At 43.9% G+C, this 24,778-nt stretch overlaps 1 protein-coding gene across 3 annotated transcripts in view; it reads left to right on the plus strand.

The window, feature by feature from the left end:
• The window catches only part of LOC121677507 (adenylate cyclase type 1-like), a 54,559-nt gene extending 30,031 nt beyond the window's left edge, over nt 1-24,528 (plus strand). Inside the window, exons 8-20 of one of the 3 annotated variants that reach the window (XM_042056255.1) lie at nt 3,916-4,071; nt 10,533-10,727; nt 11,324-11,421; nt 11,652-11,736; nt 12,290-12,379; nt 14,571-14,833; nt 18,492-18,624; nt 20,279-20,395; nt 20,634-20,780; nt 22,130-22,228; nt 22,363-22,477; nt 23,062-23,186; nt 24,134-24,528. In XM_042056255.1, coding sequence (XP_041912189.1) covers nt 3,916-4,071; nt 10,533-10,727; nt 11,324-11,421; nt 11,652-11,736; nt 12,290-12,379; nt 14,571-14,833; nt 18,492-18,624; nt 20,279-20,395; nt 20,634-20,780; nt 22,130-22,228; nt 22,363-22,477; nt 23,062-23,186; nt 24,134-24,511 — 2,001 coding nt within the window. In that variant the 3' untranslated portion in view covers nt 24,512-24,528. Of the gene's footprint in view, nt 1-3,915; nt 4,072-10,532; nt 10,728-11,323; nt 11,422-11,651; nt 12,133-12,289; nt 12,380-14,570; nt 14,834-18,491; nt 18,625-20,278; nt 20,396-20,633; nt 20,781-22,129; nt 22,229-22,362; nt 22,478-23,061; nt 23,187-24,133 lie in introns of those variants that run through there. The other 2 variants (XR_006021019.1, XM_042056267.1) reach the window with 2 other exon arrangements.
• Nucleotides 24,529-24,778: the final 250 nt, after the last annotated feature.

Below are 24,778 nucleotides of genomic sequence, written 5' to 3' on the forward strand. Positions count from 1 at the left end.
TGTGTGTGTGTGTATCTGTTTGTGCACATGTGTGCACATGAAATGGGTTAACATGACCCCTGGAGGCAAACATACGGAAAAAAATGGTCATCCTAGTCCCTACAGTTCTCAAGATATTCACAGAGAACTGTGTCTGAGATCGAAAAATGACGGTTCCATGCTATCCATGTGGGGTTACATGCCCACCAAGTTTCATGTACCCCGGTCTTTCAGTGTCCCGGGAATCCTTGTTGGTGTACGTCACTAAATGTACACATACATTATTTTATTGTAAGGCCCCCCATGAACGAAAGTACACAAAACTTGGCATGCATTCGGAGGGTGTCATAATGATCCTACACTTTTAATTTCGTGCAGTTTTGACCTTGTCAGCCAGAGATATTGTGATGAAAACACCTAATTTTTTGCTTTTTAATTTTTAACTAGGTGGCGCTATACATGAAATAAGTGGTAATGGAATGGGTTGACATGCCCCCTTAAGACCAACATACATAAAAAAGGTGGACCTCCTAGGCCCTACGGTTCTCGAGATATTCACAGAAAACTGTCTCCGGCCACCTACAGGCCAGTTGGTGTATAGTAACATAAATTAATTTATTGTGTGGCCCCCCATGAACGGAATTCCACGAAACTTGGCGTGCATACAGAGGGTGTCATAATGGTCATAATGATCCTACGCTTCCAATTTCGTGCAGTTTTGACTATGTTAGTTCCCAGATACCTGCGATTACAACACCTCATTTTTACTTTTTTGTGTTTAACTAGGTGGCGCTATACATGAAATGAGTGGTTATGGAATGGGTTGACATGGCCCTTTGAGATCAACATACAAAAAAAAATGGTCCTCCTAAACCCTACGGTTCTCGAGATATTCACAGAAAACTGTGTCTGCCCTACCCTCCTTTCGGGGTGTCCAGTCCAGCGGGGGGGCTACAGATCAAAACGAAAAACGATGGTTCCATGCTATCCATGTGGGGTTACATACCCACCAAGTTTCATGTACCCCGGTCTTTCAGTGTCCCGGGAATCATTGACGGAAATTTGGGCATGCGAAAAAGAAAAAAAAAAAAAAAATCTGACTAAACCTATATGACCGCCGCTTCGCTGCGCGGCGGTCATAATAAGAGGGTAGACCAGCATTACTCATTGCGCGTCTCGCGAGCCACATGCGGCTCTTCAAGCTATAATTGGTGGCTCGCATGCAGCTTTGGCGAAATTTCGCCAAATTTGGTTTTACTCATTTTAAGTAGGCCTAAACTGTTCGCTAAAGGCCATCATCTCTGGCCCCAGCTTGATAAAAACAAAAGTAGGCTCTGATTTAGCCTAGTCTACTGTATGACTTCAACGAGGTGATCTTTAATTTCGTTCTGCTTACAGTATCTCACTGCCACTTGCAACGCTTTTGAATGCAATCCGCTGCCCTGTTTACCGGCAATGCTACAGCGGACTTAAACTGCCGCCTTGTGGCAATAAGTTGTAATACATTTCATGCAGCTGCGTTTATCACGGAAAGTGCTATGTGGCCATTTCTAAATGGGACCCACAGGCTATGTGGTAACACAGCCAATATATTTTTTTCAAATGTGCTTCATAAACATACAATACTGTACTACAAAAACGCAAACATCTGAATTATACTTCTTCATTCACCCAAATAATGAAGGTGAAAGGAAGTTATTAAGCATTAGCTGTATATATTTAGTTATTTCTTTTTTTGTGGGATATTTATATGTAGAAATGCACATTTGCAAAGGTGAGTTAGTATGTTGTCGTAAAAGTGGCTCTCTTTTTGATTTTGCACTGCCAATGTGGCTCTTGTGAAAAAAATAGTGAGGATCACTGGGGTAGACTAATAAGTCTTTTATTTTACAAGACGGTAGACTAATACGTGATAACTGTTTGGTTGACAGCCTTTAAAGTAGGCTCAATTTTATTTTCAGGGAAAGGTTTTTTTTATGTTTTAGCCTGTTGCAGCAGGAATTAGTGACTGCCATGTGGGGGCGTGGCATCACGATGGTTGCTTTCCATCGTGATGCCTGTCAACCATCACGATGGACGATGATATCGTCCATCGCCACAACCCTACTGTCTGTTCTCCACTCAGTTACCTGTGACTGCTCCTCAGCAGGTACAATGGCAAACATGCCCTGTCCAGGAACTCTCTCTCTCCTCCTTCTTCTTGTCTCTCTCTCTCTCTCTCTCTCTGTTTCTCCTTCTCTCATTCTTTCACTCTAAGCCTCTCTTTATTTGATGTTTAAAGCAAGTGAGGCTTAAGTGAAAATAACAGGACAAATGAATGATGAATAAAACTCTCATTTAGTATGACTGCATTGAACTGCCATCTCTCCCCTGTCTATCCAAATCCCTTGCCACCATTTGGTAATGGGAACCCAGCACTCTACCCAGCACTCTACCCAGAGCAGTACCCAGAGCAGCACTCTACCCTGAGCAGTACTCTACCTTGAGCAGCACTCTACCCAGAGCAGTACCCAGAGCAGCACTCTACCCAGAGCAGCACCCAGAGCAGCACTCTACCCAGAGCAGCAATCTATCCAGAGCAGCCCTCTTCCCAGAGCAGCACTATACCCAGAGCAGCACTCTACTCAGAGCAGCACTAGAGCAGCCCTCTACCCTGAGCAGCACTCTACCCAGAGCAGTACTCTACCCAGCACTCTACCCAGAATAGCACTCTACCCAGAGCAGCACTCTACCCAGCACTCTACCCTGAGCAGTACTCTACCCTGAGCAGACTCTACCCTGAGCAGCACTCTACCCAGCATTCTACCCAGAGCAGCACTCTACCGGTAGGGCACCTTTCCATTTAAGTACGGGCAGGATGGTCTGCCTCTTTTGCCACTTCAGGTTCTTGATCTTTTCCACCTGAGGTGGTGCCTCCTCCTGAGCTTCAACTGAAATACATGAAAAGAGGCAAAAGATGATACACTGTAACCTTTTTTACCCTAGTGTGCATGAACGCATGAACAATTGGCATTTCAAATGAAATACTAGATACAGCTCCTATCAAGTATAGAATGGTAGAACATGTGTGTGTGTGTGTGTGTGTGTGTGTGTGTGTGTCTGTTTGTCTGAATGGGGACTGCACAATGACATTTCAGCCCTCCTCTTAGCCTTGCCATAGAATACTGCCGTGTTCATTTTCTAAACAAAATAAGTGTATATTTTACTATTAAACTTTATAAAAATAAACAAAAAACATAAATAAATGAGCAAAATACAACCATCCAACTATATCAGTCCACCTATACATCTAAATGTCTCATTCAAACAAAGCTACTCTGCTTTTGCATTAGCATGAGCAAATATGGTTCCACTACCGCACAATGTTGCCATATGGCAACATACCTATTTTATTGAATAAAAAGGTAATAATCCTATCAAAACAATGTGACAATGATTAAAAAAAGATAAGAACTTACCCCAGATGCATGAAGTTATTTTTAAATTCTGCAGAAATATGAAATATTGAGGAAAATCTTCACATATTCAGGAGCACTTCTGCAGCGACTGTAGTCATCAAAAGTGTGGGGAAAGACTGACAGTACACGGCAGCATAGTGTCATGTGATGTAATCAAAGCATATCATTGGTTGCCACCAGATTCTACCATGAATTTAAGACCAATCATAGCTCATGTTTATTTTCAAATTTGATAGATAGATAGATATATAGATTTAATATAATTGTCCTTGTTTGTCTTCATCTTATCTGTTTATCTGGATTAAGGTTTTGCTTTGTTTATTGTTTATTGTGTAAACACAGCCACCAGGTCTGTGATATGATGTTGCAGGCCTCTTTGTGAGCTGTCTGTTATGGAAGTGTAGGATCTGTGGCGCCATCCTACTCCCAATCTCATATTTCTCATATTTCTTTGCTGCTCTGTTTTGGGTGTTGACAGATTTTCCCTGGCCTGATCCTCTCCGACATCAAGCCTGCCAAAAAGATGAAGTTCAAGACAGTGTGCTACCTGCTGGTGCAGCTGATGCACTGCAGGAAGATGTTCAAGGCTGAGATCCCTTTCTCCAATGTTATGAACTGCGAAGATGGAGACAAAGTGAGTAAGATGCTGGAACATTTGTGTGTGTGTGTGTGTTTGTACACAGGGAGGCATTATACAGAGCTGGACGAAGTTCCACCCCCATTCACTTCATTGGCTAATGCTAGTACTCTGTGGGCAGTTGGCATCTTTAACCTTTAAACACTGTTCGTTGCTACCCCCCCCAAACGTGAAAATGAACGTTAAGGGTTGTTTCAGGACATGTTTGAGCATGCCTGTTGGCAGCCACTCTGAGTAGTCAAAGGTGATTCAAAACGAGTCAGAAAAGTCGAGACAGGACCAATCGTCAAAATTTCGGTGTCCACCACTCTATTTCATCCAAAACAAACCAGAAAAGGGACTCAATACTGGAATTTTCCTTTAATTTACTGTTCGCGGTCAAATTTGACCGTACAGTTTTAACTGCTCTTATTGTAACATAAATAAAAAATGTACACTATAACAATAGTAATAATAATATTTTTTATGAATATATATTTTTAAGATTTGTTGCCTCAATGGATGTTGGTATGGTAGTCAGGGCACATACTCAACCATAGTGCTGGCACTTTGTAAAACTTCATGAAGCACACTCATGCACTTCACACAAACAGGTGCCCCTCGTACATCCTTCCATCCACTGTTCATCACAGACACAGGGTGCCTCACTAATGCATCACCTTTCCATGGGAGCCCTCATACAGGGGTCAACCTGACCTAAGGGTCCCTCATACAGCTCATACTTTGAGCACACTTCCGTTAGCATCACAGCAAGCCCTTTCACTTCTGGCATTATGTAGCAAAACTAGAAAGCAGTCACCCCACCTGGCCTCAAACCCCAGTACAAAACCTGCACTCTGATTGCATTTTATTTGTAGAGCGCTTTATCATGTACTCAAAGCACTGAACATTGTAGGGTAAAGAAGGGAGGCAGGCAGTATTAAAAGTAAAAAGAAAGTAGAATGAAAAAGTAAAGTATTACATATATAACTCTTTCTAACAAATGCAAACAATACATTTGCCAGTTTACTTACAAGTATAGGCAATACATTTGCTCACATAGGTTCCTATAATTTACACAGGATTGATTTGTTTGGCAGGTGTGGTTGTTCACATTGGGGGAGAAGTACATCAAGAAAACACAGGGCTCCCATAATTTACTCTAAGCTTTCTTGTGGAAAGTATGATGTGTAGAATGGGCACACAAGCACAGGAAAGTTGTAGGAGTGCGTGTATGGAGATGTCTTTCATCTACTTAAAATTATACTCTTTCGCATTCATTTCCTATGGCGGTAGCCTGGGTGTTCCCATGCTGCCTTGCGCGCGATTTGATTCACGCTGCTAAGGCAGCCTGGAGACCATGGAGCAAATTTTCGCCTGAGATAGGGAACCAATCACAGAACAGGGGGGAAAGCAAGACGATGATGAGCTATGCACAGACGCATTTGATAGACATCCGTGGCACCCAATAAACGGATCTGGGCATTTTTTTCTAATACGAGAAAATGAACGTTTGGTTCCCAGACCACGTCTCATTGAGAAGTGGTGGCGCTGGCCAGGCTAATGGCGGTCATTTTTGACCGTAAACAAAAAAAGTGTGACCAAGTTGAATAAATCACTCAGAATTCAAAGAAATTAGTCACAATGAATTTCATGTGTTCAAATTCCTTTTGTGAAGGATATCATGAGGCAATCTGATGAAAAATGTCATATTTATGGTACAGGGAATGTGTAAATCGGTCATTTTTGACTCAGCGCATATTGGAATTTTCCCTCCACAGGTACATGCCTGTAAATTAGGGAATTCGATTGCGCCCACGGGGGCGGTTCAGCGAAAAAAAGACGGGGCGTGTTCCAGCGAACGTTCACTGTTGATATTTTGCAGTTTCAGAAAACAAATACTTTGAGCACACTTCCGTTAGCATCACAGCAAGCCCTTTCACTTCTGGCATTATGTAGCAAAACTAGAAAGCAGTCACCCCACCTGGCCTCAAACCGCCATTATTCCAGCTGCGCTAAGGTTTTAAGCACCATAATTTTGCCTACCTTGTTGTAGCCCATCTGAAATAACTCCAAGCTTTGTTATGTTCCCTCTATCCTTTCGTTATATTCAATAAAACGTTTTATATCCATGATGGCCTTGAAGTCTTGAGTTAGTGAATTAGCTTACATCAGCTTTTATGTGCTGTTAACCAGCAACCATACACTGTAGATAGTACAAGAAAGCAGCAAGTATGGCTACAATTTCTGTAGTTGCTGCATCCATTCATTGTTATTCTCTCTCCTGCTCAAACAAATGTGCGTGCATTAAGTTGATGATAACGTGTTTACAAACTTATATTTTAAATAGCCTACTGTCATGCAGTTAATGGGATACTGTGCAGAGTTGAAAGTTAGGTCAACTTGGAAACTGTTTCTTGTTGTTGAGTTTGCTGAGGGTAAGGAGCCCTTGCTTGGCCGCCTGTGCTGGGCAACGCACACTTCGCTCCTCTCATCTATACATCGTAGTCATGGCCGTAGCTACCATAGAGGACACCGAGGTCATGTCCTCGGTATTTTTTTCGTTTCGTTTCATTTATTAAGTAGGCTACAAATAGGCCTAGCCGACGAGACAATTATCTTACGCATCAACGGACCGTCACGTGATAGCCTACCTCTGACATGTCAAAACGAAAGTAGAGTCGAGTCGGCTATCGCGGAGTGTGTCCTAAACTAATTAACGAACGCAATGTAGCTCACATAGTTAAAAATAAACTTCAAAATAAACTTGACGTCTTGTTAATTTCTGCCAGTAGGCTAATCTTAATTCACCTGACCTGAACAAAGGCTGTCACAAAGTTTGGAAAGCCAGCAGAAGAGCAGACAGAGAAGGAGGGAAGGTGAGAAATGTAGGCCTAATGGTTGAATACTAGCCTAGAAATCTAGACGCACCCTAGCGGCAGCAAATTAATGTGGGTCTGGCTCGTCAGGCTATTTGAATACAATAACTAGATGCAATAGGGCTACCAATGAGATGCTAAATAATGTAAATGTCTGTTGAAATTCAGTGGAGATGCAGTTAGCTAACCTGCATTGAAAACGAAGCTATATCAATGTTATATAGGATGATAAATGTTGTGAAGGATATTATATCATGGCACACATATTACCTATTGTCAAATTGTTCAGTAATTTAGAGACTTGTTGTTTTAAGAAATCCAACACAGGAGACAGGGGATAGAGGAGCTAGGGAAATGATAGGTGAAGGGCCCTCCCAAGTGAGAGTCAAGATGTGACGCTCACTGTGCCTATGACCCTGCAAATTATGCAACATTTGCTACACTGATGAGGAGAAGCAGCTCATTCTTAATAACAGATGGAGCAGGGTCCAGTATAAATTTCCAAAGCCAATTTGTGAAAAGGCTCAGATATACAGGTGCATCTAAAAATAATATTATTGTGGAAAAGTGTGTTGGTTCAAGTTATAAACAAAACATGTTATAATCTGAACAAATATATGGTTGTTGGCAAAATTGGGGGGGAGGGGGGGGGCTAGGAAGAACCTCCATAGCATTTTGGGGTGCCCAACATTTCTAGCGACGCCCCTGACCTCGGTATTTGAAAAATCCTGGCTACGGCCTTGATCGTAGTTCCCATTTCTGTAAACCATACATAATTTCAAAGAAAAATATTACCATTCGAGGAAAATCAGTGTGGTGTCCATTGTCCAGATGTGAAAAAATAGGCATAAATCTAGCGTTCACATTTTCACGAATCACGGATGTGTTGATGACATACATTAGGAAATATTAGAGGACTTAAGGAAACGTGATGTTGAAATGCATGCCGATGCCATTTAACCCAAATGCCCCAGCGGCAGCACGGGAGAGTATGTTAGATTACATTGTACATTGCAAAAATATCACCATGCATTCATAACCTCGTGATTCAGTGAGAGTGATCCCAAAACATCGGAAAGTATGTCTTTGTGACAATTCTGCATTATATTTTGTCAAGAGGAAAAATCAATAGCTAACTGTTCCCAACTGAACAGTGATTATAGCGCTGTGAATGCTCCTGGCTGCGCCTTGCAAATACGCCACCATAATAGCAATCAGCTATGGGACAAGCGTGCCTGTTGTTAAAGGGAATGTGAGATGACGCTCTGATTGGTTTATTGCACGTTACGCCCAAACCACACCCATGATTAAAGTAGCTACTTCAGACCACCCCATTTTAGATTTGCGTCGGGCGCAACAGTCAATTATCCCGCCGGTAAAATAGCATCAGCGCCCAAGATCCGCCCACAAAGTAATTTGCGTTTTGCGCAAAGACACTTCCGTTTCAGACCATTAAAATAGAGCCCCATATGTTTGTGTCAAAAAATCATCAGAGGGGAGATTCCAATCTTCCGGGGGGAAGGCGCAACAACAGTGGGGTCTGGGACTTTAGCATCAGAGGCTAGGTTTTTTTAAACTGTGAAATTAGCTCGTCCCTTTCCATTAAACTACCACCATTATGATCTTTAACGTCTTTCCCACAGCCTAGTAAATTATGACGGCACCTGTTAAGGCAGACATTCCAACCTGCAAAAACTCATTTCAGAGATGTATCATGATTTTTTTTAGCATTTGTGATAGTGATTGTGTGTTGATCATTGATCATGTGTGAGACAAGTGATAGCACTTCTCCATATTAGTGAATGAGAATAATGTATGCTAAGCTAAGGCTAGGTGTCATTGATTTTTTTTTATTGGTTCAGAGTGATACAAGTGTCCAAAGTTAAACCTAGTTAGCAGTTACATTTTTTTCAATGGGAATGGCTATCTCACCGCCATGAGAAGTGGTCTGTGGTTTGTGTCCACCAGTGATTTGGCATTTAATTGGCTTGTTTGTAAACATGTGGGGAGGTGAGCACTTGAGGATGCTATTTTTAAAGATGGTGGATGCTAACTGGCTAAAGCTAACCCTGCAAATCCTGACCCCCTGGAGAGCCTTAGTGGTGTGATCTGGATGTGCAACTTAAATGAATGCAACATTGTAGCATTGCTTTATGTTGGTGTATACAGTGTGGTTGTGGCCATATGTGGATGTGTGAATGCTGGCTGGGTGTGTGCATAACTTTCAACTCTCATGTACTTCTGTGTAAGCATGGGGGTGACATATAAACCCCTATGGTCAGGATTGACTTTGCCATTGACCACAGGATTCACATGTAGGTCACAGACACTTTGTCCACAGACACAATGAGTGACAGAACATTAAAAGCAGGACAAAGTGGTGGAAACTAAACAGCACAGTTCCTGCTGGAACATGGATGTGTGCACTGCATTTGTGTGAGGTTAGCCTCTCCATCATGGCCTGTGCGCTTGGTGCCATGCACGTTCTGTAAACACCAAACCCATCTCTTATGGACCACAGCGGGGCACATCCTACCCCCCCACCTCCACCACACTGAGCCCTGTCACGCTCCACTGCTATCAAACTCCTCCACCCCTGTCTTGCTCCAGTGAGCCCCAGCTAGGGCTGCTCCAGTGACTACCTCCCGCCCCTGCTCAAACTCACTGGAGGAGGAGGTTCAGAAACACACACACACACACACCTCTGTGGCTCCACTGAGCCTCTGCATTCTTAACACCTGGGCACACTCCACTGAACTCCCAGTGCCCCCCCATCAGGTGTGACGCACGCGGTATCGCTCCCCCTATCCATCACTATGGATACGATCCTCCACGCGACAATGGGCGTTGTCATGGATATCATCTTTCACACACGTGCCTCTTTGTCTGTCTATATCGATAATGAAGCGTCGCTAATTCGGAATCGCATGTATGCATGACGTGTCTGATGCCTGATGAGGTCACAGAGTTCATTACGCACGTGCCGTCTGTCGCTGCTAGACTGAGGCGCCACTGCTGGCCGCTGAACCCCGCCGACAGCTCCACAGCTCGGCGGCCCTCCTGTCTGCATGATGTGTCTGGGGGGGGGGGGGGGGGGGGTGGACAGGACGTGACACAAACAAGTGTTGTTGGTCATTGCCACATCTTCCCAGGGCTGCCATCGTTGTTCACGCTCATGCATTAGACATCTTGTCTCCCTACACAGCAGCATCGACGTCAACAGCGACACTCATCCATCAGTTGCAAGGCATGGCGACAGCACAAGTTGCCGGCACAATATTTCAGAGTCGGTGGCTCCCGGAGCCCACTGGAAGAGCGCACCTGCCGAGAGTTATGCTCATTAGAGACCGCTGTCAGACACCGACACCGTGTGTGTGTGTGTGGGGTCTCTGTTTGGAAAAGGGGCTTGTCAGAACTTGATGTACTGCTTTGTTTCAGTATTAATGAGGCTGAAATGCAGTGTTGACATTTCTGACAGAAGGATGTATGTGCTTGGATAGGAAGGCATGTGTGTGCTATCTGTGCTTTGTGTATCATTGGTGTTGTTGGTGATGACTTGATGATAGATAAACTACATGTCCCATGATCGCTTTTGTCCAGAGACGGGTGCTGCGCTCAGTGCCGGAGAAGCTGCGGAACCGGACGTCGGTGTCGGCCAACGTTACGCAGAGCAGCCCGGGCACGCGGGTCAACCGCTACATCAGCCGGCTGATCGAGGCGCGCCAGACAGAGTCGAACACCACAGACCTGCACTTCCTCACGCTCATGTACAAGAGCTCAGAGAGGGAACATAGGGTATGCCAGCACGTGCACACACACACACACACACAGGTACACATACAGTATACACATAGAAGTACAGGACATGCCACAAGGTCACTCACACATACACACCCCCTCATATACATATAATATATATATAAATATACATCAAACTATAAATATAAAATATATATAAAAACTGAGATCGACACACACTCTTTCTCACACACACACACACACAAACACACACACACACGTGCAGGGGCAGCCGTGGCCCACTGGTTAGCACTCTGGACTTGTAACCGGAGGGTTGCCGGTTCGAGCCCCGACCAGTGGGCTGCGGCTGAAGTGCCCTTGAGCAAGGCACCTAACCCCTCACTGCTCCCCAAGCGCCGCCATTGTAGCAGGCAGCTCACTGCGCCGGGATTAGTGTGTGCTTCACCTCACTGTGTGTTCACTGTGTGCTGTTTGTGTTTCACTAATTCACTGATTGGGTTAAATGCAGAGACCAAATTTCCCTCACGGGATCAAAAAAGTATATATACTTACTTATACTTACCTGCATACACTCCCCTTTAAAATTCTGAAATGTGTTGTCCTTTTCTCTCTGTCTCTCTTTTTGCTCCCAGTACCACCAGCTCCATGATGAGTACTTCACCAGTGCCGTGGTGCTGTCTCTGCTACTCGCTGCCTTGTTTGGACTCATTTACCTCCTCATCATTCCACAGTAGGAACTCCACTTTTAGCCCCACTCCTGTCCTCATCTCTCTCTCTTCTCTCTCTCCCTCTTTTTCTCTCTCTTTCTCTTTCTCCCTTTCTCTCTCTCTATCTCTCTCTCTCTCTACACGTTTAGTCTCTAGGACATTTACCAAACAGCTGCTCTGCCACTAACAGACCCACTCACTCAGGCCTTGCTCTCTTCTGTTCCTTCTCTTTCACTTTCTATTCTTCTCACAGGAGGACAGTGGTTCTAGGGCTGCTTGTCTTCTGCATCTGTTTCCTGGTGGCTTGTATCATGTATTTGCATATCACTAGTGTACAGGTAACAAATTTCAGCACGTCTTTTTGTTTAACCCTCACTGCTTTCTTTCTTTGAAGTACACACGCATGCTAATTGACCACATTTAGCATACCAGTCCAAAAGTGTTCACCTTCAAATGCAAATGTTCCGTCTTGGCTGTCATAACTGCAGTATTAACAGACACGGCATGGCCTAACAAATTCAGTGTTGGAATCATGTGAGCAGAGAGAGACTGATGTTTTTTGTTGGATGTGTTTTTGCCTGTTAGCCTTGGCTCAGACTGCTCATGCCATTCCAGCACGCTAAGCTAGTTAGCCAGATTCTCTCGTTTGTGTGGAGCGGAGGCTTCACTTTTTCACATCTGACACTCCTCTTAACCCCACTGCTAAGTGGATTTTCAAATGCAAATTTGCTCAGGTAATCTCTCTCTGCCACTGGCTTCCCCCCACATTCATAATCTCCATACTCTCTCTACCTTCCTCCACATTTATCACTACCCCCTCCCCTCTCTCTCTCCTCTCTCTCTCTCTCTCTCTCTCTCTCTCTCTCTCTCTCTCTCTGCTGTCTCTCTCAGTGTATCCCAGGGTGCCTCACCATCCAGATCCGAACGGCTCTGTGTGTGTTCATTGCGTTCTTAATCTACGCCATGGCCCAGGCTTGTGTGGTAAGATGACCCTTCCTGCTGCTCGTAATCCTCTCTCAAGCACAGAATCATTCAGAAGACACTTCTGTTTGGATACTAGACAAATCAATTCAGTTAAATTTAACTCAATTCAATTCAGTTGTAGTTGTATAATATCTACTCTCATAGCTAGCGTGTTGAAAGGTTTATATAAACAGACACAACAACAGACACAGAAAAAGGCTATTGGAATGTGATTAGAAACATTTTATGTCATGGATCAGCATAAAGATGAAAATGAAGACCTAGGGCCCTAACTTACACCCGCCAGAAAGAGTAACACAAGGCTTACACTCAATAAAGTGATTCATTTTTTGCCATGCACACTTTTATTAAACTTTGCGCCCAGTGGTGTGGCAATTAATGACACAAGCTGTGGTCTGACGCATGATCCAAAAAACGCTTACACCCTCTAAAAATCATTACGCCACTGATCAAGAAAAAACTGGTCTATAGCGAAAGGCGCATATAAAGCACAGCTGAAGACACACTGTCATGAGATGTAAGCAGCCCTTAGCAACCAGTTCCAAACAACTTCTCTGCAGGATAAATATCCTTAGGATATTTATTCAGTCATTCGAACATTATTGGGGTAAGCGTTGTTTTTTTTCAGGCTATGTTTTCGATGGTAACTCCTTGTCAGTCAATAGTGAAAGTAAATAACTGTGTAGTACTGTTTTGTTGTTGACTATGAGACCATGGTGAAGTTAGTTTCACTTTGCCTAAGAGTTCAAATAATAGGCTAGTGCAGATGCATGTAGGCCATACTCTGCTAGTCACACACAGGATTTAGTAAAGCAAGGTTTATTTGAATCCCTGTGTTCCCTACATAGTCTAGCGTGCAAGCAGATTCTGTCAAATGTGATGCTGACTGTCAAAATACTAATAAGCTATTTGAAGTTGTGCTGCTTGCTGTTAAAGGGAATGACAGATATTACTCTCATTGGTTTAAAGGATGTTACACCCAAAACACACCCATGACTGATTAAGAAACAGAAGATCGCAAAATCACCTCGAATGTGGGCTGGACACGCCCTAAATATCTTGCCTCTGACCAAGCGTTTCTGATCGCCAAGATAGGGCCCTAGGAGTCATAAGACATAAGCATTTATATTGCTTGGAGTGTGCATCAACGCACAAAATATTTTTATTTGCATAAAATTGTGCAGGTATGTTGATGTTTAAAGCTGCAGTTGGCAAGATTGTTTTGAACACATTCACTGAAACCGACACTATTCTCCAACAGAACAACATCAATCAGCCGGTTTTACAAAAAAACCCGCACTTCTACCTTCACCTAGAGCCTGTTATTTGTTTTGCAAAAATCCACAGCTTCCGGTTCTTCTGGTCCAATCAGAGCAGGGCTGTGTGAGATCTGACTGTCAATCACAGTCTGGTGCAGTCAGATAAGAGGGTGCTCGGTGGTAGTGGGGGAGTAGCATGAGAGTTGTAAACATTCAAAATTTTGGCTAAAGGGCCATTCACACCAAGAACGATAACAATAACTATAAATAAATATCGTTCTCGTTAATATGAATGACGACGTTCACACATAAACTATAACGATAACGACATGAAGAACGATATCGTTGGGGATCACTTTCAGAGTGATTTTCACAACGATAAAATGCTAATAGCCAATCAGAACCCATCGAATTTTAGCCCTCACATTTATTAACACAATGAGAGACTTTGTTTATCGTTGTTCAGTGTGAACGCTTTTATCGTTATGGTTATAGTTATAGTTATCGTTATTGTTCTTGGTGTGAATGGGCCTTTACTCCCTTCAATCTGTTAGACTTGCCAACTGCAGCTTTAATGTGTAATAGTAGACTGGTATGGAGTTAGATTTGTTCCACTTTTATGAGCGAGCAATAGCACAATTTGAGCGCAGAAAAATTGCGAGCGAGTACACAAATTATATTTTGAGGAAAAATGAAACTCGAGCACAAACAAACTTGTAGTTGAGCAAACAGGAATCTATGTTGTGCTCCACAAATGTCTTTGCCTGTTTGCTAATATCAATATGTATGTGCAACATCAGCCCCCTTTCTTTCAGTTTCACTGTACGTGCTCACATAAACTGTTCCTCCGCTAGCTCAGGAGATCTGTTTCACTGTACGTTTGACTGTTAGACTGGCGCCAGACTAACCAGTGTGCCCAACTCTGGCAGGTGGGCTGCATGCCGTGGGTGTGGAGCTCCAACTCCACCAGCTCCATCATTATTATCGACATGGACGGCGGCGGCAACCGCACCATGGACGAGTTGCCCTGCGATGGCGCCCGCTACACCTTCCTGTCCTGCGTGGTGGGCACGCTGACGCTGGCGCTGTTCCTGCGCGTGTCCTGGCTCCCCAAGATGGTGCTGCTCGTGCTGCTCAGCGTCTTCTACATCACCGTATTGGAGCTGAGCGGCTTCCGCAAGACCTCTGTGGGGTGAGGGCATACACACACACATGCGCGCACACACACACACACACACACACACATACACACAAACACACACACACACACCAGGGCTCCAGAGTAACTTTTTGCACTGGTTGCACTGGTGCGCCTAACTTTTTGTTGGGCTATGAGACATACGTTCACACTCGGTATCATGTTTCAACACACTTTAGGTCAATATCACACCGGAATTCTCCTTTAATGAAGTGTTGGTGCTTTAAGTGCTCCACTGAGCTGAAATTTAAACTTAAAAAATCTCAAGATGAATTAAATAAAAATAACAGTGAGTAAATTAACAGTGTCTTTTAAGGGCTTCAAACTGCACATCTCATGGCTCAATGTCTTACATACTATCCTTCATGATCTTTAGGCCTTGGCTAAACCAGCTCGCCAGGCTAGCATCTTCCATAGAAATGTAGGATATTTGAGCACAATTTAAAGAGATGTTCCAAGTAGCCTGGGGGATTTTTATGTGATTTTGCAATGATGATTGCAATAATCATTTGACAGCCCCACAATGCAATTTACTTTTTAATTTTAGTATTTTTAAATTTTCAATAAGAACATCCCTATAGTTAATGCAGTAACGAAATGGTAGGCCTATTATTATAGGCTATTGCAATGACTTGCCATGCTCAATCTAAATGTGTCCATTCAATTCACCGTACACAATGACCACAGTTATACATGCAGGGAATATTCAGGCTTTAAATGTAGCAGCGATATTCGGTTTGCGCCAAATACCGGATTAAATTGATTGATGCCATCAGAATGAGTTTACACAACTCGCGCGCAAAATGAATGTTGCTGTTGAAAACCGGGTTACTCCCTGCATGTAAATGCGGTCCTTTTCGGCGATATCTGTAGGCTATCTCTGTAGTTCGGAAAGGCCTTGTATGCATTGTTCGCACTTTTAAGACGTCTTTTCATCTGCAATGACTCCTATAAATGTGGCGCAAATGGCATTCCTGTACGTCGGGGTTACGTTCAAACTATTTTTCTGGTAAATCATTTTTTCGGACTGAACTTGGTGAAGGGAAGTTTCACTAGGCCTATCGTAGGCAACGATAAACTTGATCATTATCTCGGGCTCGTCTGATCGGTTTGCTGCTGCCAGCCGCCGAAAGGCAGTGGGGAGAGGGGACATTTATCTCGGCCTATGTGACCACACTGTAATGCAACTGCATCCACTCTGTTTATCTGACGGGTCTCTGACCTCTCTCTCTCTCTGCAGCACACGCATTTTCAAATTTACACACAGGCACTGGGCCACGGCCAATCAGGCCAATCCCGCCCTTCACTATCTGTGATTTGTTTAAACCACGATATTGGCCAAATATGTGTTTGTTATTGAACCAAAGGTAGAGTTTCAATGCGGACACTTTTTCCTCTCTCGAATAGCTGGTCGCACCGGTGCGACCTCCGATTTTTTTTAGTCGCACTTTTGAAAAATTAGGTCGCATATGTGACCAAATTGGTCGCACTCTGGAGCCCTACACACACTGAGCAGCTCAGCATGCACCACATCCCACATCTGTGTCGGAGAGCATACTGCCTGTGTGAACTGAGCTTGAGGCAAACAGCACCCAGCAATTGACTTCACTTCACTTGACTTCACTTCTCTCCATTCAAGTCCTATGGAGTGGCTCTGTCCATTTCTTTTACTGTCTATGCAAAGAATACACACACACACACACACACACACACACACACACACACACACACACATACACATGGCGTGGGGTGCAAGGGCAGAAACACACCCATGCACATAAATACACGCATGCATGGTGACACAAACCTACTACAGTCCACACATGCATGCACAAGTCAGTCATGTATGCACACACACTCATAGGTGTAAATGTGAAGAGGCATTTGCATGCAGCATGCATAATATGTATGAGATGAGCACAGAAAAAAGGCAAGAAAATATGAAATAGTGGAATTTATTAATGGCCTTTGACGTTCATGTTACGTTTAATGTCCAAAAGAGGAAGTAGTCCTATAGTAATATAGTCGTGGGTTAAGCTCTGTGATGCTGCCTGTGGGGTGGGTTTGCTTTGACCGTTTTAGCACACCAGAGCTCCCTCACTGCAAGGCAGCCTCACTGAGCTCTCTCACAAATAGGTCAAATCGCTATTTGAGGGAAATCACTTAGCTAAAGATCTTTCTATCACTCATTGTTGCCTTTCATTTTCAATCTCTCTCTCCTTTCGTTTTCACCCCCCCCCTTTCTCTTTCTCCCCGTGCCTTTCATTTACGTGATCATTAGAGGAGACATTTCTATTTCTGATGAGAGCAACTGTGGGTCTTTGTGTGCTCCCATCCCACACGCTCCCCCCCCCCTCGCAGTCTGAGGCCAAGCGTGCGCTCATTAGCCACATGAAAAACAATCAGGTGCTCACCCCGGCAGTCTCGTCACAGCACGCCCACTCCGTCTCCACAGCCTCGGCAGGGTGGAGCGGGGCAGAGGAGAGGGGGAGCTGGTGGCCAGGCAGCAGGTGGGGAGAGGTGGTGGGGGGTGGGGGTGGGGTGAGAGACAGAGAGGATATGGACGGATTGGAAGCGAAGGGTCACCGAGGAAAAGAGAGCACACAACAGAAGGAGAAAGACAGAGATCAAGAAAGGAGAGAAAGCAAAGGAGTGTGTGTGTGTGAGAGAGAGAGAAAGAGAGAGAGAGAGAGAGATGATAAAGAAGCAGACTCTGTGGGAGACAAACATTACGCCACAACCGGCCCAAAACACATAGATAGATGAGCAGCTACTGATTACAAACATGCTTCCCACGGTGCTTGTAACAACAGTTCTAATCACAACAGTGGGAGTCATTCTCTAATAAATCAAGTATTGGATAGCCCATCATACTGTGCAAAGTGAAAAATCCTTTGGTAAACAGAAACGGAAATGCTCCTGGCCTTATATGATGTAACACTCAAGAGATAAACAGTGTTCCCAGATAAATACTATCTACTGTATTATATGTGTTTATTGTACAGCTCTTCACAATGCTAGTAGAACGCTCCATTGACTTGAATGGGATTTCCCAACGTTCTACCGGTCAATTGTGTTCAACACCAAGGACCATGCTGGAAATAAGTTTTGTACTTTTGCATGTCATCCTTTGGATTGCTGTATTTTATTGTCTTGATCCTGAAATAAATAAAATCAAATCAAAATTGTATTCATGTAATTACAGTTGAAAACATATAATGACCGCTGTCAATGGCAACAGGTTTTGTGCTTCTGATTCACGTCTTTCATTTCACTCTGCAAGTAGCCCGGTCACTTCTTGCAGTGGAACTTCATTCAAAAGTGAAAGCAGATGGTTGGTCAGCTGTGTTCTAAAGAATATTTGATTCAGGTTCAGCGTGTGTTGCAGACTATTTGCTTCTCAGCAAAAGCCACAACGAAATGGTAGCAAATGCAGAGACGGATCACCTAAAGTTTCTTTTCCTTGTGTTGGCAAGTAGCCGGATTATAAGTTTCAATGTATATTCTGGTGTGTCCAGGCACTCCAAATGGTCAACAAATGCATAAAAAGCATTTGTGTGTGTTATTTCTCTTGCATGTGTTTGTGTGTGTGCTACTGCTCTGGTGCAGGCGTGTGTACTGATAGCTTGTTACTGTGCTTCCCTCCACAAAGGGTCGGCGTGGGCTACTTCCAGACGCAGGGCCTCGAACCTCTCCTCTCTCTGCTGCTCTTCTCAAGCGCCTTGGCCCTGCACTCCAGACAGCTGGACCTCAAGCTCAGAATGGACTTCCTTTGGGCCACACAGGTCAGTGCGACAGCACCATGCACCAGACTGACCAACAGCACCATGCACCAGACTGACCAACAGCACCATGCACCAGACTGACCGACACCACCATGCACCAGACTGACCAACACCACCATGCACCAGACTGACCGGCACATGCAGGAGACTGACCGACACAAAAGCATTTGAGGAATTTGAATGCTCTGAGGTTTGAATGTGGCCTTTCATGTTCAGCTGCAGAGTTCTTATTTTGAGTAGATACTTAACTTACTTACTTACTTAACTCAGGGCTAGTTTTAGATTGTGTTTGTATGTTTGTGTCTGTGTGTGTGTGTGTGTGTGTGTGTGTGTGTGTGAGTCATAACCCCTTTCGAGTGAAGGGGATTCCTTTACCACATTTCAAAGGATCCTGTACATGATGGCTATTGCTTTATTTTGTCTTAAGTTGATGTCCGCTATGGGTAGATATGTTTATGTGGGAAGCTGGCTCACATGCAAATGTATCAACATGTAAACATATTGAGCATGACAATGACTCCAACTGTTATCTGCAGTGTTGGATTTGGTTGGGAACTGCTGGTTCGGAAATGAAAAATGACAATCACTCATGTGTAGTTTGAATTCAGTGACGGATGTAGTTCTCATAGAACTCCACATAATGAACTTTGAATTGGAGTACTGCTTGTGTCCTTGCGTGGCCTGTGTGTGAAGTGCTGAAGGCTGGTCGGTGGCCCGGTGTGAACCTCTGGCTGCGGTTGATCTATGCTCAATCACTTTGGCTCACAGCTCCGAGTGCTTGTCATGAAGACCAGTTGGTGAAGTGGAGTGAAGGCCATTGGCTGCCATGCTCGGGGCTGGCTGGCAACATAATGGGATGTACAGCGAGCAAGGGCTGGGGCAGCGTGGCACAGTGGGGGCATGGAGCCCATCTGGCTTTGTGTGTGTGTGTGTGTGCACTGTCTATGTATCTATGGCTTTGTGTGTGTGTGTATCTGTGCACTGTATATGTGTATCTATGTGGCTTTGTGTGTGTGTATGTCTGTGCACTGTATATGTCTATCTATGTGGCTTTGTGTGTGTGTTTGTGTCTGTGCACTGTATATGTGTCTGTGGCTTTGTGTGTGTGTATTTGTGTGTGTGTGCATGCGCACTTGTGTACACATGCATGTGTGTGCTCATTATATTTATGGGTAAGGATTATAGCACTGCAGTCCTCCTCCCCATTTGTATATGCTATTATTACATGTCACTTGAGTTGTACACTCAATGGATAGATAAATTATCTGCAAATGTTCTATCCCAGTCTGCAGTGCTTTGGAGATATTGCAGTGTTCTTGAGGTTTTGTCACGTTCTTAAAAGCAGAGTTAGCATTGAATTATTTCATTTCTGCTTGGCTACCCAAATAGATATCTGCTTAGCCCCAGGAGTGTTTGTCAGACATAATTCGGAGTGGGTGTGATTTCCTACATTAATTTGCCTGAGGGTGTATGCTGGCCTCTAGTGGTGAAAAGGGCTGCCTACTGCAATAGAAATGTTTGATGTGTTTGTGCTGATGTTTAAAATACGAAAGTTACATGGAATCAATGCAATGAGTGATTTTCCAACAAAATGTCTGTGTGCGTGTGCATGTGTGTTTATGTGTGTGTATGCGTGTGTGTGTTGTCTCTGCAGGCGGAAGAGGAAAGGGATGGGATGGAGAAAGTCAAACTGGACAACAAGCGGATCCTGTTCAACCTGCTGCCGGCCCACGTGGCCCAGCACTTCCTCATGTCCAACCCTCGGAACATGGTGAGTCAGCTGGACGCTAGACCTCGAGACCAGGAGCCATCAGCACAGACCCAAAACCAATATTCCCTATTGGTTTTGAAGAACGAGGTCATTATCATCACTTCTAGCAAACATGCATGGGCCAGTACAATGATGTGACAATAATGGCTTTGTGTTGACACAGGCTTTCTAAATATTTGTTGTGACATATTGTGACATGCCGGTACTAAATATATCTCAATATCTCTCTCTGTCACAGGACCTGTACTACCAGTCCTATGCCCAGGTCGGAGTGCTGTTTGCCTCCATTCCCAACTTCAATGACTTCTACATTGAGCTGGATGGAAACAACATGGGCGTAGAATGCCTGCGACTGCTAAATGAGATTATTGCCGACTTTGATGAGGTCTGTGTCTCATTCCTAATCTCCATGCCTCCAACAATTCAGTGTGTGTGTCTCTCTGTGTGTGTGTGTGTGTGTGTGTGTGTGTGTGTGTGTGTGTGTGTGTGTGTGTGTGTGTGTGTGTGTCCGTGTCCAATGGTTGTCTCTAAAATTGCCCTCTAAGTTTTCTTATCATCTTAAGAAAACTTAGGAGGGCTATTATCATCTCTCTACATTCTGAATAATACATGCAACAAATATGGACAAATGAATAACACTAATCATTATGGACAACCCATTTTCCCAAAAAGTTAGCATTCTATTTGAAATGTAAATAAAAAATGCTATGATGCTATGATTGTAAATCATATATCTAATCAAGAATAGTGCAAAGACAACATATCAGTTCTTGAAACCGAGAAATTGTATATTTTTTTGGAAAGTATATGTTCTTTTTGAATTTGATGTAAGCACATTTCAGTGCTACATCACTTCATCTTTTAGCAGCAGTCTCTAAACATTGGGGAACTGAGCAGACCAGTTGCTAGAGTTTATAGAATTAGATGTTCTTGCCCAATATAGCCCAGGGTCTTCTTAATCATGTTTTTCTTTCCATGATGCACCAAATGTGACATTTCTGGACTGCAGGCAGACCATTTTAGCACCTGGACTCTTCTACTACGGAGCCATATTGAGTAATATGTGCAGAACGCAGTTTATCATTGTTTTCCTAAAAATATCCAAGGCCTTTCCTGAAAAGAAATTTGTCTGGATGGCATCATATGTTGACAACCTGTAATAATCATTCAGCAATAACTGAGCCTTTCCAGACGTGAAAGCTACCCATGCCATAGACACTGATGCACTCCCATACTATCATAGATGTTGGCTTTTGAACTGTGCCATAATGACAAGTTGGATGATCCCTCTCCTCTTTAGCTCAGAGCAAGCCAAATCCATGATTTTCAAAAAGAATGGCAAATTTTGATTGGTCTTACCGCAGGCCAGTTTTCCACTTCGCTTCAGTCTATCTTGGGCCCAAATAAGGCCACAATTTTGGATTGTGTCTAAATATGGTTTCTTCTTTGCATGGTAGAGTTTTAACCAGCTGGATGTGTCAGACTGTGTTCATAAGACAGTGTTTATCAGACGTTTTCCTGAGCCCATGCAGTGATTTTCATTACAGTAAAATGTCTGTTTTTAATGCAGTGCCATCTGAGGCCCCAAAGATCATGGTCATCCAATATTGTTTATCAGCCCAGTCCCCCTATTTGTCCCACTTGTCCCCCCAAAGATTTCTCTGGATTCTTTGAATATGTTAATGATGTTATGTACTACAGATGATGAACTGTATGATGTCTGATTTTTGTTAGCTCATGGACAAAGAGTGTTACAAGGACATAGAGAAGATCAAAACCATTGGCAGCACTTACATGGCAGCAGTGGGACTGGTGCCCACCATTGGAACCAAGGCAAGATGATATCAAATCATTTTCTTTTATAAATACAAATTCATAAAATCGGGTAATAAGCATGACTTATTTTACCAACTGATGCACATAAAGTGTAGACCTACATGCTAACAGCCCCTTCTTGTGTGTTGCAGGCCAAAAAGTCTGCGACCACACATCTAAGCACAGTGGCGGACTATGCCATTGAGATGTTTGATGTTCTAGATGAAATCAACTATCAGTCCTATAACGATTTTGTCTTGCGAGTTGGTATGTTTCTGTGTGAGTGAGTGTGTGCATGTTGCGTTTGTCTTGCGAGTTGGTAGATATGTATGTGTACATGTATGTTGCCTTTGTCTTGCGTATTGGTGTATTGGTAGGTTTGTGTGTGTGTGTGTGTGTGTTGCTGTTGTACATGTATGTGTAGATGCTAGGTTTCTGTGTGTGTGTGTGTGTGTATGTTTTTTACTTGTCTTGCAAGTTGTTAGATTTCTGTGTGTGTACAGTATGTGTATGTGTGTGTTGCTGTTGCCTGACTGTGGGGCTTTCTACAGTAATGCATCCTATTTGCTAGCCCCTATCAGGCAGACCACAGTAAATTGGCTTTCACTTCAGCAGTGGTGACAGTGCACCTTAGGCGTCTAAGCAACAGCTGACTCCAGGATTAATGAAATTAATGAAAATTCATGAGGCGTTGATGGGTACATAATGCATCGCTCAGGGACTTGTTATCACAATAAATCATGAGACATTCTCGTTGCCTCCGCATAGCAAGCAAGTTCATGGCTAATTCATGGCTAATTGGTAGCATGTTTGGTGGTCATTAAGATTCTACCCTTCTACTGTGTCCACAGGCATCAATGTGGGGCCTGTGGTGGCTGGGGTCATCGGGGCAAGGAGGCCGCAGTATGACATCTGGGGGAACACTGTGAACGTGGCCAGCCGCATGGACAGCACAGGAGTCCCTGGCAAGATCCAGGTATGCAGGGTCACTATCAGGCTGGTTGTCTTTTAATCAGCATGTGTTATGAAGTCAATGGTTTACACTACTTAACGGTTATAGCATTGGGAACTAGGGCTGTCAATTGATTAAAAAAATGTATCTAATTAATTACATACTCTGTGATTAATTAATCTAAATTAATCGCATATATCATTTTTGCTGTAAAGGTATTTTAAATATTTAAATTCAAATGAATCATTGATTAATCAGCATTAGTGACATTAAAGTTCAAAAACTCTTTTGTTATTGTTTTCACTGTTCAAATAATTGCCATAATAATCTATGATATGACCTAATATGCTGAGGAAATAAATTCAAAAGTGCTTCGGGAAGAAGTTTTTTTTTTTCACATTTCAGTCCACAGATATAACCTAGGGAACACAATGAAAATAAATTAACACTCCCCTCAATGTCAACACTTATTTCTTTGCATTGATGTGCGACTATAGAGTTGATGAACTCGGTAATATGCAAATTCCTTGCTGCAGACATTGCAGAGGACTTTATTTTCAACACTTTATTTTTTATCAACACCATCAGGCCGTTTTTTAAAAGTAAATGTTCTAATCAATGATCCAGGCAGCACGTTTTCTTCTCTCTCCTTTATTTTACAGTCTAATTTTTACTGACTAGAACGGATCGGGGTCAAAGGTCATACGGAATCGATTAATCTGCACTAACTTTTTTAATCAGTTATTTTTTCTCAAATTAATTAATCCAAATGAATCAGTTATTTTGACAGCCCTATTGGGAACATAACATAAATGAAATGCGTCATCCCAATACACAAATACACACACGTGTTTACATTTATTAATGTAGATGAATCATGTGTTTCCCAAATAAATCCCAATACAGACCTTTTCTGGTCTAGCACTATGCACTGCATCCGATGAAACACAAGTTTGTTATTTGTTGCCCAGGTGACCGAGGACGTCTACCGCATGCTGAAGATCAACTACGACCTGGTGTGCCGGGGCAAAATCAGCGTGAAAGGCAAAGGGGAGATGCTCACCTACTTCCTGGAGGGCAAGGCCCAGGGTCTGGGAAACCAACCACGCTCATCCAGCCTGGAGAGACGGCCGCCCGCCTGCGGCCGTGGCAGCATCAGAACCAAGGCGGGCAGCATCTCCTCCGTGACCAGCAGCTTCACCACGCGTGCCAGCATGAGTACCATCCAGACCTCAGCGGGCAACAGCAGTGCCACCCCTGTCCTGCACCTGCCCTCCACCTGCGTGCCCTGCCTGGAGGCGGAGGAGGAGGAGGAGCAGCAGACGGAGGAGGAGGACGCGGAGGTGTAGGACAGACAGAGAGCACATCTGAGAGAGAGAGAGAGAGAGAGAGAGTGGGGGAGGGGGGGGTGGTGCTTAGGGGGCCTGTTGCTCAACACGGGGCCCAGAAATCGGTCTGCCAAAGGGGACAATGCTCAGGCAAGGCCAGGCCAGGCCGAGCTGCAGCCAGGGAGGTTGCATGGCCACCCCCTTGCTACCACTCCCAAACTGGGCATGCCACTGTCTCCAGTGAGGACCCTCTGAGTCATGCAGTCTCTCCTCCCACTGAGTCCCTCT

This window comes from Alosa sapidissima, chromosome 1 (genome assembly GCF_018492685.1).
Source record: "Alosa sapidissima isolate fAloSap1 chromosome 1, fAloSap1.pri, whole genome shotgun sequence".
NCBI lineage: Eukaryota > Metazoa > Chordata > Actinopteri > Clupeiformes > Clupeidae > Alosa > Alosa sapidissima.